The 13,315-nt window shown below is 43.7% G+C and overlaps 1 protein-coding gene across 2 annotated transcripts; it reads left to right on the forward strand.

Moving 5' to 3' along the window:
- The first annotated feature begins 512 nt into the window (after positions 1 to 512).
- Positions 513 to 13,315, forward strand: lnpep (leucyl/cystinyl aminopeptidase). 2 transcript variants are annotated; one of them, XM_040194952.2, is made up of 22 exons: positions 513 to 1,027; positions 3,495 to 3,589; positions 4,226 to 4,428; positions 4,693 to 4,804; positions 4,941 to 5,198; positions 5,306 to 5,496; positions 5,691 to 5,829; positions 6,285 to 6,419; positions 6,499 to 6,619; positions 6,702 to 6,853; positions 6,936 to 7,049; positions 7,143 to 7,274; positions 7,444 to 7,578; positions 8,632 to 8,792; positions 8,867 to 8,955; positions 9,042 to 9,228; positions 9,335 to 9,491; positions 9,719 to 9,903; positions 10,044 to 10,205; positions 10,775 to 10,915; positions 11,022 to 11,103; positions 11,190 to 13,315. In XM_040194952.2, the coding sequence occupies exons 1-22, from the start codon at positions 1,000 to 1,002 to the stop codon at positions 11,319 to 11,321; spliced, it is 3,111 nt and encodes a 1,036-aa protein (XP_040050886.2). In that variant the 5' UTR covers positions 513 to 999; the 3' UTR covers positions 11,322 to 13,315. The 2 variants fall into 2 exon arrangements, with proteins under 2 accessions (XP_040050886.2, XP_077942859.1); XM_078086733.1 differs by lacking the exon at positions 513 to 1,027 and adding an exon at positions 1,056 to 1,757.

Genomic DNA, 13,315 nt, shown 5'->3' on the forward strand with positions numbered 1-13,315 from the left:
AACATTTAGGAACTGACTTCAAAATAAGTTCCAGTAAAAGGGATAAGACATGTCACATTTATTTATTAATTCCGTCAATAACTATATTATGTTGATCAAAAAATGCAACTAATTGAATCAATAACAATTTATGCATTTCAATAGCTTGCTAAACAAACTACCGCATGTAAATTGTTTTTCAAAGAAAGATGAAATTCAAATTGTGTGAACACTTTGACTACATTTTGTGTCAAAATATTAATAAAGAATACATGTAAACGGACCGGTATGATTTCAAATTGACCATTGCAATTCATTGCTATTTTCACGTTAGATTTAAAATCAAATGGTAATAAATGTGATTAGAAAAAAAGCTCATGCATGAGTTTTTGTCATCCATATAGCTTCATCTATTTAAATTAAACGAATTCATTTATGACATACATATTTTTTGACTGACTTATTGAATGAACGTGACATATCTTATTTTGAAAGCAGTTCCTTCCGCTTGTACCGTAACGCCTGATACACACGCGCACTACACATTAACATGGGGGCTGGCCGGCTTTTTGGGAGCGGGGCTGTCTTGACCTCGGGTTTCGTATGCCCCGCCCCACAGCACGTACATCCAATAGGATGCCAGTTTGTCATTTGATGAGAGGTTGTCAACAACCGGTCGGGGAGGAAGGAAAGTGACATTTGTTCGTTTATCTCCAGGCACGTCAGGCTGAGATTTGTGCACACATCGTTATCGTAAGACTGTCAAACAACGGCGCGTTCCCGTTGTATTCCACTAAGCAGCAGTTGTTTACGAAGTTATGGATACCAGCTTCCGTTATTATCAATCAACGTTATCAGTCGTCGGCTAGCGGTTTCCAAGTCAACGTCAGAACCGCGAGGACGGGCGGCTACTTATTGAACGCGTCCGTTAACGCGCACCGTGGATTGTGCGTCGCTAGCTCACGTTAGCTGAGCTCACGTTAGCTGTCCGAGAGGAGCCGCTCGAGACGTCCTCGCGCCATGGATCCGTTCGACAGTAACAACACAGGTAAATACCGTTGCGGGTTAGCAGCTCCGGGCCAGCTAATAACTACCGCTGGCATTAGCACAGAGCTAAATGGGAGTGACATTCACTCGAGGACACGTGTGGACAGGGACAAGTTTGACTTTTCGTTTCTCTTTGCAGGGACTGGTATCGGTTGTTTTCCTCAGTTAGTATTGTTTTTTTATACAGTTGGTAACATGTCAGAACATAACGTTAGGTTAAATACCGCGTGTCTCTGTTGGTTAGTGCGGAACGCGTTAGTCTGATTCTTGTTTACTAACGTTAGCTTACTACAACGTAGTGTAGTAATGTAGTAACTAACATTTCACGTTGGGTCGCAAGTTAGATTCAAGCGATGCCTACACACAGACACACACATACACACACACACACACACACACACACACACACACACACACACACACACACACACACACACTGTGTCTCTGTGAGGACCCAGTAGACTGTTGGACACAGCAGCGATGTCTGTCTGTTGATTTGATTATAGCCATGTGCGGTCTTCGTGTGGCTGACAATGATCTGCACAGCTCGGGCGAGCAGAAGACAGCTGCTGTGTAACCTCTATTATGGTCCTAGTAGTTTCTTTTCACCCTGGAAGAAGTCATCAGCAAATCACAGCAGAACTACTTCCTGTTTGTCCTTCCTGCGTGTTTTGACTTAGTGAGCTTTTAGCCGAAGTCACATTTCACAACCACCCTGTGATCAGACAATGGTGAGTAAACAGGAACAGATGCTTCCTTCCCCTAATTTTTTTAAAGACCAACCAACCCGTGTCAGCATTGTGTCTCAGCACTTTGCATCTTATGTGGCGTGTTGTCTCTTCTTACACGGCGGACACACTTGTCCAATGAATGTATTTTGTGTGACAGGAAGTGGTCAGCCGATGAACACGACTTGCTGCTGTATTTCTTATAGCTTGTGAGCAAATTACCGGAGTTGATGGTTCACATTTGCCTGGTGTGTCTTCTAATTATAGTCTAGATGATGACCATCGCGTACATTTCCCCCTCTCATCCGAGCATGCTATCTTGCTTATCAGCATATTATCCCCTCAATTGGAAGTAGGTATCATATTAATTTATGATTAATCAAGTTTGATGTGCTTTGATGCATCTTGATTTTGTCATATCCTCCTCTGCACGTTGCACATCACCCACCACTTGGCTCTTAGCCTATTAATAGAATATTGTACCACAGCAATGGCGTTCAGACAGAATGTGGCGACAGCTCGTACAGTCTCACCATAAACACTTTACAGGACATACAAGGAAGGATGTTGACCTTGTGCATTGCCGGACTTAAGTCTTTCGTTTAGGGAGCTAAAGGTAAACTTTGTTTGTTGCAATTTTTTCTGTATGAAAAGATCACTGTGTATAGTCAGAAGTGTAGCGGCGTTCATTCGGCAACGTACATTTTTAAACCGCAATTGCACTGCAGACACACTGAGTTAATTTTTTTAACGCGAATGACAGGAGTTCTTTTCATTTGGTGTTTATTTCACGCAGCAAAAGCATTCACTAAATACACAAAAACAACTTCCGTCACATGGTAGAAAAACTGTGCTCTGGTGCCTGATTAGCTCATCCAAGTCACATCTGCTGCAAACATGGTGTCAATATAAGTAAATAAAGGGAGCGTCAATCCAACATATATACCTCTCAATATATCCAAATAATCAGCATTTCTAAAACTCCAATTAACAAACAGACACACTTTGGGCTCTGACAATAAGTGTTTACTGGCTCTCTGTGCTTTCCAATCCATCACCAACTGAGACTAAAAATGCATTGTTTTCACTTTTTAAAAGCAGGGATGTAACATAATGCATTACGGGAGACTCGGATTGCTTAGATTTTTCCCTACTTTTAATATTATTAAATTAGGAAGATGAACATACGTCTGATTGTTTCAAGGATTTCTGAGAACGGCGGTTGGGGGAATCTGGCTGAACGAATCACATGGGCCTTTGTAAAACATGGCATAACTTTGGTTATGAATCTCGATTCTGAAAACGCAGATGATAAATATTCACTTGTTCCTGTTTTATAAGGCCCTTTGCCAGGGTTTTCTTCTACGGTTTCTTTCTACACCTTTTATGGATGAACTGTGAAGGAAATGTATATAGTTAATAGTAGTTGCTTCAACGGCCATGAAACCATTGTTTGTTGGCCAAAGTACCAGGAAATGCTGCAGGAGGATTACCAACAGGAAACTGAAGTAACTCAATCGGTCCTTTTGTTAAACAAGTCTCCTGCACGTAGTCACACAATAACAAAACTTTGAGTCAAAAGTTGGCTTCTGTGAAAAGCTTTGGAACTCTAAAAATCTCAGCACATATTTAATATACAATTCTGTGTGCATGTCAGTGTATACTCATTTTCATAATATCACCGCTCTCATTTCTTCTTTTAAGAATCTCCTCTGAGTTCTCTCCCTTTGTGTGTTGCAGACCGGTCCAACCAGCCGAGGAACATGATCGAGAACCGCATGTTTGAAGAAGAGCCTGATGTTGTGGATTTGGCTAAAGAGTCCACTACATTTCCAGTAGGTTCATGTCATCGTATGCCATGTCTGCTATGAATGTGTCCATTTTAAGGAACAATCTGGCTGAATATTTTGAATTTTTTTGTATCTGCACCATTTTGTCCCCTTTCTTTTCTTGTGCTTTCATCTCTAAATCTGATGATGGGAACAGACCACGGCAATAAGGATCAGTTCATTCGAGGGTGGCTGACACTTGTGGGAGGCTAATGATGCTCATTTGCACACCTTCCGTTCACTACTGCTCTGTAAACTATTTTTGGTCAGCTGCAACTATCTGAAATAAAACTGTGTTTGAATACATGATGCCCCTCTGCCCCACATAGCTCTTGTCATTACCGATGTACAGTATCAAAAAAACGTAATACGCTAACTCTGCCTTCCCTCTCTGTCTAACGTGTAACAAGCCCTCTCCTAAATTGTATTCCTTTTTGCATCTCTGATGTTCAATATGTTTATTCCTGCGTCAACCGCAGACCTAATAACAAAAACCTCTATTGCTCTCCAATCATTATGCTCATGTTACCCTGTATTCATTTACCTGGGAGGGGCCAGCCAGTTCTGAACCGTATGCATGAAACACTGCACAGCTACTGTACATTAGAAAATGACCGAGTGTACTGTGCACGCTCTCTGCAGACCAGTCAAGCTCTTGACCCCGACGACGTGGTGTATGAGCCTCGCAGCTCGCGGTTGCTGGTGCGAGGCCTGGGGGAGAACGACATGGACGAGGATGACGAGGACTGCGAATCCTCAGCCCGTCTGCTGGGCATGTCCTTCATGAACCGCAGCGCTGCCCACAGATCCCTCTCTTCCCCGTACACCAGGCAGGGTGCACCCAGGTAATACGCTGATGTGATTATCATCTGGGAAGCTGTACAGTACTGATGATTGTGCATTATCACATGGAAAGCTCATGTTTGTATGAGTGTGGTGACATACAGTACCAGTTAAAAGTTTGGATTGAATTGGATGAGAAAATGGGGACAAACCTTTGACTAGTACTTTACAAATGTTGAAGCTACTGTTTGTCACTTTTTTGTCTTTATTTGCACTGCTTTTCCTTTTCATCCTGAATATGTAAATGAAATTCCTTCTGGTTTCAGGTCATGTGCACGACCCTCGGCTCGTACCCTGGTTGTCTGTATGTTATTTCTGGTGATAGTGGCCTCTATGACTATGGTGCTATACTTCTTACCTGGATGCACCTTTACCAGGGTAAGAAAGAAGAATTGCTTCTGTTTACGTAACGTGTGTGATCATGTGTAAAGAACTAAACATGACTCTTTCTACACGTTGTGTGGAAATCACACTCCTTTCTCTTTTCTGACCCCAAACCTCCATCCAACTACAGAGTGGTTGTCCAAAGACCAACACGACCATTCCCTTCGAGAAAGTCTACCCTGTGTCCACCAGTGGCGAAGTGTTTCCATGGGCGCAGCTCCGGCTGCCTCGCAGCATACGTCCCCTTAGCTATGACCTCACCCTCAACCCCGACCTTGACAGCATGACCTTCACCGGCCGCACCATCATCCACATGTCTGTGCTTCACAACACCAAGTGCATCGTCCTGCACAGCGCTTACCTCAACATCACCAAAGCCACCTTCAAGGTGGGATAGAAGGGGCTCTTCAGAGTTTAGATGATGCGCACACTTCCAAACTTTTACTTTTTCTTATCTTGTCTGCTGTTTGTCAACTGGCCATCCCTGTCTTCCAGCTGGGTGACGGGCAGGCCAGAGGAGTGACTGTGCTGGAGTACAAACCCAGAGAGCAGATAGCTGTTGCGTTCACGGAGGTGCTGAAGACCGGCCAGGACTGCGTTTTGACTCTGGAATACTCCGCCAACCTCTCGCATACTTACGACGGTTTCTACAACAGCTCATACACTGAAAAAGATGGAAGCAAAAGGTACACATGACTATGTGGCTGTGAAAATACTTAGCAACTTATTAAAGACTTTTCCCCTTTGGCTCAACTTATGAACTGACTCAAACAAAAGAGGGTCATAACATTTCCAAATCAGAAATAATACGCTGCTTTGTTGATTTTACAGCAAATGTCTCATTTTAGCATCACTGTGCTCATCTCCTGCTTGTCACCAGGGTCTTAGCAGCAACCCAGTTCGAGCCACTATCAGCTAGGAAGGCCTTTCCTTGCTTTGATGCACCAGATTTCAAAGCCACCTTCCTGATTAGAATCCGCAGGAAACCAAACCACCTGAGTCTTTCCAACATGCCGAAGGTACTGTAATATTTAATGAACGCCTGTTTTTTTAAGTGTTGAAACATAGTACAAAGTTTACTAGAAGAAAAAAAAAGAAAACCATTATTTCTGAACTCGCCAACCAAAACCCTATCAAAACACCCGATGCTAATTGGACTATTTCCATGTAGCATGCTTGATGCAGCTTCCATCGGTGTCTATTCTCAGCTTTACAATGTTTAGGACCTACAAATAGTTTGGTCCCTTGTCAGTGTGCACGCTCACCTTCTCTCCTCCACACATTGTCATCTACATCTGACCAATAATGTAATGCCTGTCACATAGATAGACACAACATCATTGCTCACTGTACATTATGTTACCTCTTCCCTTGAAGCTCTCCCTCTGGGGGCAAAGAAGCAGGTCATGGATTGGTTTGGTTTTGTAGCGCTGTATTTTTTTATTTGTTAGTAATACTGTCCTTTGTATCTTAGGCCAAAACCACACAACTTCCCAATGACGTCATTGAAGATGAGTTTGAAAAGACCAGCGTCAACATGAGCACCTACCTGGTCGCCTTCATCGTAGCTAACTTCACCCATATCAGCAGAAATGTTTCAGAAACTCAGGTAAATCTTTCTAAACTATGAATCATTTTTAGTTTCAATATATAAACGTATATATAACGTACATATATGTGTGTTTTAGGTGTCTGTATACTCCGTGCCAGAGAAGTGGGAGCACACAGACTACGCTCTGGACACAGGCTGCAAATTGCTGGAGTTCTACAATGGATTCTTTGAAATTAACTACCCCCTCAAAAAACTAGGTGAGTGCACAGGGGTTCTTTGGCGTTTCTCACACCAGGTGCACACGCAATATCACAACATCCTTCCTTTCTCTTTTGACAGACCTGGTAGCCATCCCAGACTTCCTGGCAGGAGCCATGGAGAACTGGGGACTCATCACGTTCAGAGAGACCAGCCTGCTTGTGGGCAAACAGTCCTCTAATCTGGAAAAACAAGTGGTGGCCTCCGTCATCGCGCATGAGCTCGCTCATCAGGTAGTTGTGTTTGCCTGTTGGTGTGTGAAAGGAGAAGATAAAGCGAAGCTGCTCCTAATCTATCTGTGATGATTACTTGCAGTGGTTTGGGAACCTGGTAACGATGAGGTGGTGGAATGACCTGTGGCTCAACGAAGGCTTCGCCACATACATGCAGTACATGTCGCTGCAGACTGTTTTTCCCCAGCTGGACATTGTAAGTTAACCCTTCTGCGTCGTACAATGTGAAGCAGATCAAGCTGTGTGCTCGGTCGTGTGCCGTTGCAGTAAATCCTGTGTTTGTTTGTAGGGTAATTTGTTCCTGGCAGTACGCTTCAGAGCTTTGGACAAAGATGCGCTTAACTCCTCCCACGCCGTGTCAACAGAGGTTAATAAGCCAGAGCAGGTGGAAGAGATGTTTGACTCTGTTTCCTATGAGAAGGTACGCCTTTCTAATTCTACATACCTGTTATACATGAAGATGGATGCAACTATCCTTAATTCCCTGGACCTCCATACCTCACTGTTGAAAGGGATATTTCTCCACTGGACCTCACGTGCATTCAGAACTTTAGTGAGTGCTTTGTTTAGGGTGTGCCTGTGTCTTCCAGGGTGCATCCATTCTACTGATGCTGAATGCCTCCCTGCCAGGGGACCAACAGTTCAGAAAGGGTATCATTCAATACCTGAAAGAGTTCAGTGGATTAAACACGGACACTAACGACCTCTGGAACAGTCTCACACAGGTGTGTGTGTGTGTGGCTACATCTGCAACAGTTTATCTTCCAACTGTTATCTGTGGTTGAAATTTACTGATCAGCTGTGTTTGGCTCCTGTCACTGTCTTCACTCAATGGTTGGTCACGAAGAAATGTCTCAGGAGCTTTATTATCAACAAAAATGGCTTCTGTTAACAGTTGACATGTCATGTAGCTCCTCGCTACTACTAGTCGTAGGGGAACCTCATGTATTTCAAGGAATTATTATTATTCTCTCATGGATATGCTCTACAACACAGGTGTCAAACTCAAGCCTTGTGGGCCGAATCCGGCACGCCGGATGACTTTGCTATTGTGAGAATTACAGAAAGACATAAATTGTATTTCTATAAAAGTAGCTGCTATTCCTAAAGAGTCCACTGGAGGTCGCACTCTGAGTGAGCGCGACCTGGTCCCAGCGCGGTGCCGGTAGATCACCTGCCATTGGGGGGGGAAAAAAAGTCACGTCAGGTCACCACGCATGCGCGGCCGCTTCTGACAGACGAGAGGCTCGTTGTGTTACTTTTATATCGACCCTGTTGCTCCGTTTGGTTACTGCTACTGCTTGTAATTATTATTTATTTGTAGTTGTAAAAGCCCGAACTCCTCCCAGAGATTCAACCCAATTCTTTTCAAATTTAGGCAGTGTGATTTTGAGACTTTTGCCTTTAAAAATTGCAGAAAGCTTATAAAAATATTAAACTACTAGCTCCAACTAGTGGTAACAGGAAGTTACCCTTTTTACTTTGTAACACTACACAAAATGCAGATTAATCAGATCCCTCTCAACTGTTGTCAGAAAAGACCTGAGATCTTGTTATTGTTAAAGGTCCAGTTTGCAAAGCGTCATTCCCGGACTCACTGTCGCGGCCATTCTTGGCCGGGTTTGTAGCCAATCAGCCAGTGTTCCCACGTGCGCGGAATAGCGACAACCCGTCTATCGCTGCTCGCAGCTTTCATTTTTATTGACCTTTAAGAGCGTTAATCTTTTCCCTGTAATTCTCTTTCAAAACGGACTCTGCATTTCTTATCCTGTCCTCAGGTGGAGGTCTCTGCCCAACACCCCAATGTATCCGAGATGATGAGCTCATGGACATCCCAGAAAGGCTTCCCGTTGGTCACTGTAAGCCGCAAGGGAGGTCAGGTGACCCTCACACAGGAGCACTTCCGGCTCACGTCTGACAACGCCACGCAGACTTCCAGGTGGGTTAAATCCCATCCACAAACAGATTATAGAAACACAACACAGCCCATACTGTATCCTATGCTCCTTTTAGCTTGTGGATTATTCCGGTGACGTACGTCACTGACAACTGTAGCGTGGCCCCTGAGTGCCGGAGGACGTTCTATCTGAAGACCAAGTCAGGTAAAACCCAAAGTATTACCTGCAACATCGAGTTAAGACAATCGAGAACTTTGGGCCAGACGCCGCATGTTTGTGTGTGTTTTCAGAAACGCTGAAGGAGCTACCAGAAAGTGTGAAGTGGGTCAAGGTGAACTACAGAAACACGGGCTTCTACATCACCCACTACGAGGACGGGGGCTGGGCCGCTCTTATAGACGCTCTGTCCCACAATGTCAGTGTTCTGACGCACGAGGACCGGGCCTCGCTCGTACACAACATGTTTGCTCTTTCCAGGTAAAACCGACGTTGCCTTTAGTTACAGGACAAACTGTAGGAGAGGAGTGTTTGCCTTTTAAAAAGCTTTGATTTTTTCCACCGCACTGTCCTGTGTTTATAACAGACTTGGACGGGTGTCCTTCCATCAAGTCCTCCACCTTTTGAAGTACATGTCCAATGAAACTCATACTTCTCCTGTGACGGAGGCCTTGTTACAGCTCGGTGTAATCTACCGGCTGCTTGACAAAAGACAAGAGCACCGCCTTGTGGCCCGCATGAAGGTACATGCACACGCTCACACACTCGCTTACTTGTACACAGATAACAAGCCACATTGCTGTCAAACTCCGGCTTGATGTTTTCATTTTGAAAGTCCGGGTCCAAGTTTGTAAAAAGAAAAAAAAAAAAAAGTTGTGTTATATTGTGTGTTATTCACTCTTGTTACCTGTTTAAATGTAGTGTTTTTGTGCACTAATGTATTCATCATTGTTTCTGTTACATACGACAGTCTTACATTCTGCATCAGTTTGGTTCTCTGATGGACAAACAAACATGGGAAGAGGAGGACAGCGTGTCCAAACAGGAGCTTCGCTCAGCCCTGCTGGGGATGGCCTGTAGTCTGAATGAAGAGAAGTGCATTAGCCAATCCCGAGCCCTGTTCAAACAGTATGTCGAGTCCAATGGGACCTCGCGGTACGTACAGCACACAATTCAGGGATTGAACTGGCTTTTCTGGGTCACATTGAATGCTACTGCAGGCTGGGAGGGAGAGCCCACACTTTTCTTTTCCTCTTTGGTCCTAAAATAGGTTTGCATCTGTTTACTTCCTGCAGGATCCCAGGTGATCTGCAGCAAGTCGTATTCACTGTGGCCGCTCAATCAAATGAAGATTGGGCGACTTTGCTCACCATGTACGGACAGGCCACTTATGATGCTGAGAAGCGGAAAATGCTCCGGGGCCTGGCGTCTACTCAGGACGCACGGCTCATAGTATGGTAAGTGTTTGTGTGTGTGTGTGTGTGTGTGTGTGTGTGTGTGTGTGTGTGTGTGTTTTGCTTCTGGTCATCAACTGAAAGAAAGAGGAATCCAACACACAGGTCACATGGATAACAGAGCAGCAATATCGAGAATGTCCAGTGGCAGTTCATTTCGTGCAGCAGTACAGACTGTTTTTTTAGGGACCACTAAAATAACACCAAAATGTTGGATTATGCAATAAAGAAAATAGTTCATGGTGCCTGAAGTAATTAAACACATAAAACAGACAACATTCCCAGATAATGGACTACATGTTCTATGAAGAACTATGTTCTTTGGTGCTGTCCTCATTACCGCATCAAGATGTGTTCAACTGAATTAAAAGGAAAGAAAATAATGAAGTTGCAATATTCATCTCCGTAATGTTGATGACAATTGAGGGTTTCAGTCACTGAATCACTTTGATCGCTTGTCATTTGGTATTTTAAACTCAACGTATTTGTTCATTTGTTATTAAATGGTTTGACAAGCATTACTTTTCATGCTCTATGGGAGTCATGTGAACACTTCCTGCGCTCTATTCTAGGGTCCTAAAGGCAGGTCTGAGGGGGGACGTCATCCAGACACAGGAGTTGCCTCTGGTCATCAGCACTGTGTGTAATGGCTTCACTGGCTACTTGTTTGTCTGGGATTTTATCCAAGAGAACTGGGACAGCCTCATTGAGAAGTAAGTGGTCCCTCTCGGCTCCACGCGAGTTGTCACAGAATGTTTAAGATCATTTCACTTGTGAATGGCATCATCAAAATGAGAAATTCTGTGTTTTTGGCTACAGGTTCCCTGTGGGCTCCTTTGCCATCCAGACAATCATCAAGTCGGCCACCTCTCACTTCTCCACACAGGCGCATCTTGATCAAGTATGTTTACTTTTTTTAAATATGTTTCTTATGCAGTGTATTTGATTTCAGGTGACTTAACATCTGAGTGTGTGTGTGTTGTGCAGGTTCAGGGCTTCTTCTATAGTTTAAGGGAGCGCGGCTCTCAGATGAGGAGCGTGCAGGAAGCTTTGGAAACCATCCGGCTGAACCAGCGCTGGATGGAAAAGAACTTGGCCACGCTCGAAAAATGGCTCTAATGCAGCCGCTCCATCCAGTGTGCCCAATCGTCAAGACAACAACAGTGTTTGCACTATTGTAACACAGCGGCTCTACTCCTTTAACCAGGCCAGAGTACTAATCAAAGCCAGAGGTTTCGCTTTCTCCCGGCGGCCTCTATTGTTCCTGTGAGTTTTATTTGCCAGCTCAGGGTGGCTCTGATTGTGTGTCCGACAGGAAGTTGTCGGATGCAAACGCACTCCTCACTCTTTATGCTGTCGACCAAACCGCTCCTCTGCAGCTCTCGTTTAGACCTCATGCTTGAGCATCTTGCTTCAGCCTCACTCCTTTTCCTCTACATGCTCTCAGGCCCTGAACTGTATGAGCTGTGCAGTGGCCACTTCGAAAAGAGGAAGTATAAAGAATGTTAACGTGTGTGTGTGTGTCAGTCCTGGACTTTATCTCACATTGTGTGATATATGTTTAAACAGCTGTCAGGGATTTTCTGCAATGAGAGGTGTTAATTACTGGTACTTTTAGAGAGGAATCATTCTTGAATTGAACTGACACCCTCCATGTCCATGTTACAAAATGCATTTATCTTATTTTTCATGCTTTTCTTGGTGTGTTTGTACGAGTCGAATGTACTGAGAAACCTCCCCACTGTGTACAGTAGGTGGCGTACTGCACAGCAGTGCAGCTTTAAAGCAACAACCAATGTGTCTTCAGGGAGAGCAGGCGAGCCAAAAGCCAAATGTTGATTTTGTTCTTCCTGTGCCGCTCATTAGCCCGGTTTAGCTCTGATCAGTTCAGTTGTTATCTTGATATCTTTTTGCCAGCAGTGCTCTCACTGAAAGCTTTTAATTATGATGTAAATATGTTCAACCCTACTGTGTTTTCTCCTGCAATTTTGGATATAACGTTTTAAACATCTTGACTTTGAACTTTTTAGGATTTGCTTAGTATTGTGTGCGTGTGTGTATATAGAGTGTGTAGATCAAATGTATACTTGTTTAAGATGGTTTAAGATGATAGGTCAAATACTGTCGCTGTATTTTTTGATTGAGACTCCTCCAGGGAGGTAATCTGCTGATGAATGGAAGTGTTCTAAGGGCTAAGTGCAAATTGGAGATCCAGCGTAAATAGAAGAACATTTATGTTGGGCGTGGCGAATCTGTCCAGGAAGATCTTTATCAGCCAAATACATATAAAGCAGGTTTAAAGTTACTCCAACGTGAACCAGTCCTGTTGCTTCTTGTTAACGAGGAGTAGCCCAGCTACTTTTGTGGATTTTATTGAAATGCAGTTGTACTCTTAGTCACCGCTTCATTTAAAATGGTACTACTTACTTAGTCACTCTGTCCCCAACATGGTATTCCAGATAATTGAGGAAATAACCCGCTTTTAGATTTCATTACTTTATTTGAACACCTTTTTAGGAGATATTTTTTGGGGTCGTCATATTATCTTCTCCTGAAACATCTCTGTCGGGGGCGTCAGCAGAATGAAGGGTCCAGAGGATTGAGCATTCCGAACAGGAAACAGTTGACAGATGACACTTTACTTTGAAGGGTCACGGTGTAGTTTAGATCATTACCCGTATTTCACTTGAGTATTAGCTTGTTCCATCCAGTCCTTTTTAACAGCCGTTAACAATATGCTTTTAAATACACTCCTCGATCGCTGCGTCACACGTTTTTCAGCTGCCGCCATTCAGAGTAATTAATCATCTTCATTGAGGCTCCGGCACTTTGATGTTCCATCATACTTTGTTAAGAGAAGCTGCGTTTCGTGGGAAGTCAGTCGAATAGCTTTTAAGAGACAAGAGTTGCTGATGTCAATCAGGTACCAGGTTCAGTAGAAGTTGGTGAATCAGGGATGTGTGCGATCTGATGACGGGATTGTAGTAGAATATATATTATATACCAATCAGATTGTCTGTTTTAGCACCGGGATAAAATGCTACAGATGCTTTTGAAACTCTGTTGCTCCTTATGTGAATAAGATATAAATAAAAGATTTGTTTTTTTCTGAA

This window comes from Gasterosteus aculeatus, chromosome 13 (assembly GCF_964276395.1).
Source record: "Gasterosteus aculeatus chromosome 13, fGasAcu3.hap1.1, whole genome shotgun sequence".
In the NCBI taxonomy this organism is placed as follows: domain Eukaryota; kingdom Metazoa; phylum Chordata; class Actinopteri; order Perciformes; family Gasterosteidae; genus Gasterosteus; species Gasterosteus aculeatus.

Excerpts from the sequence above, each read along its gene's own strand:
- lnpep (XM_040194952.2), top strand. The coding sequence starts at position 1,000 with ATGGATCCGTTCGACAGTAACAACACAG. Across the intron at positions 5,199-5,305 it reads TCACCAAAGCCACCTTCAAG|CTGGGTGACGGGCAGGCCAG; the intron begins GTGGGATAGAAG and ends CCTGTCTTCCAG. Across the intron at positions 9,229-9,334 it reads AACATGTTTGCTCTTTCCAG|ACTTGGACGGGTGTCCTTCC; the intron begins GTAAAACCGACG and ends TGTTTATAACAG.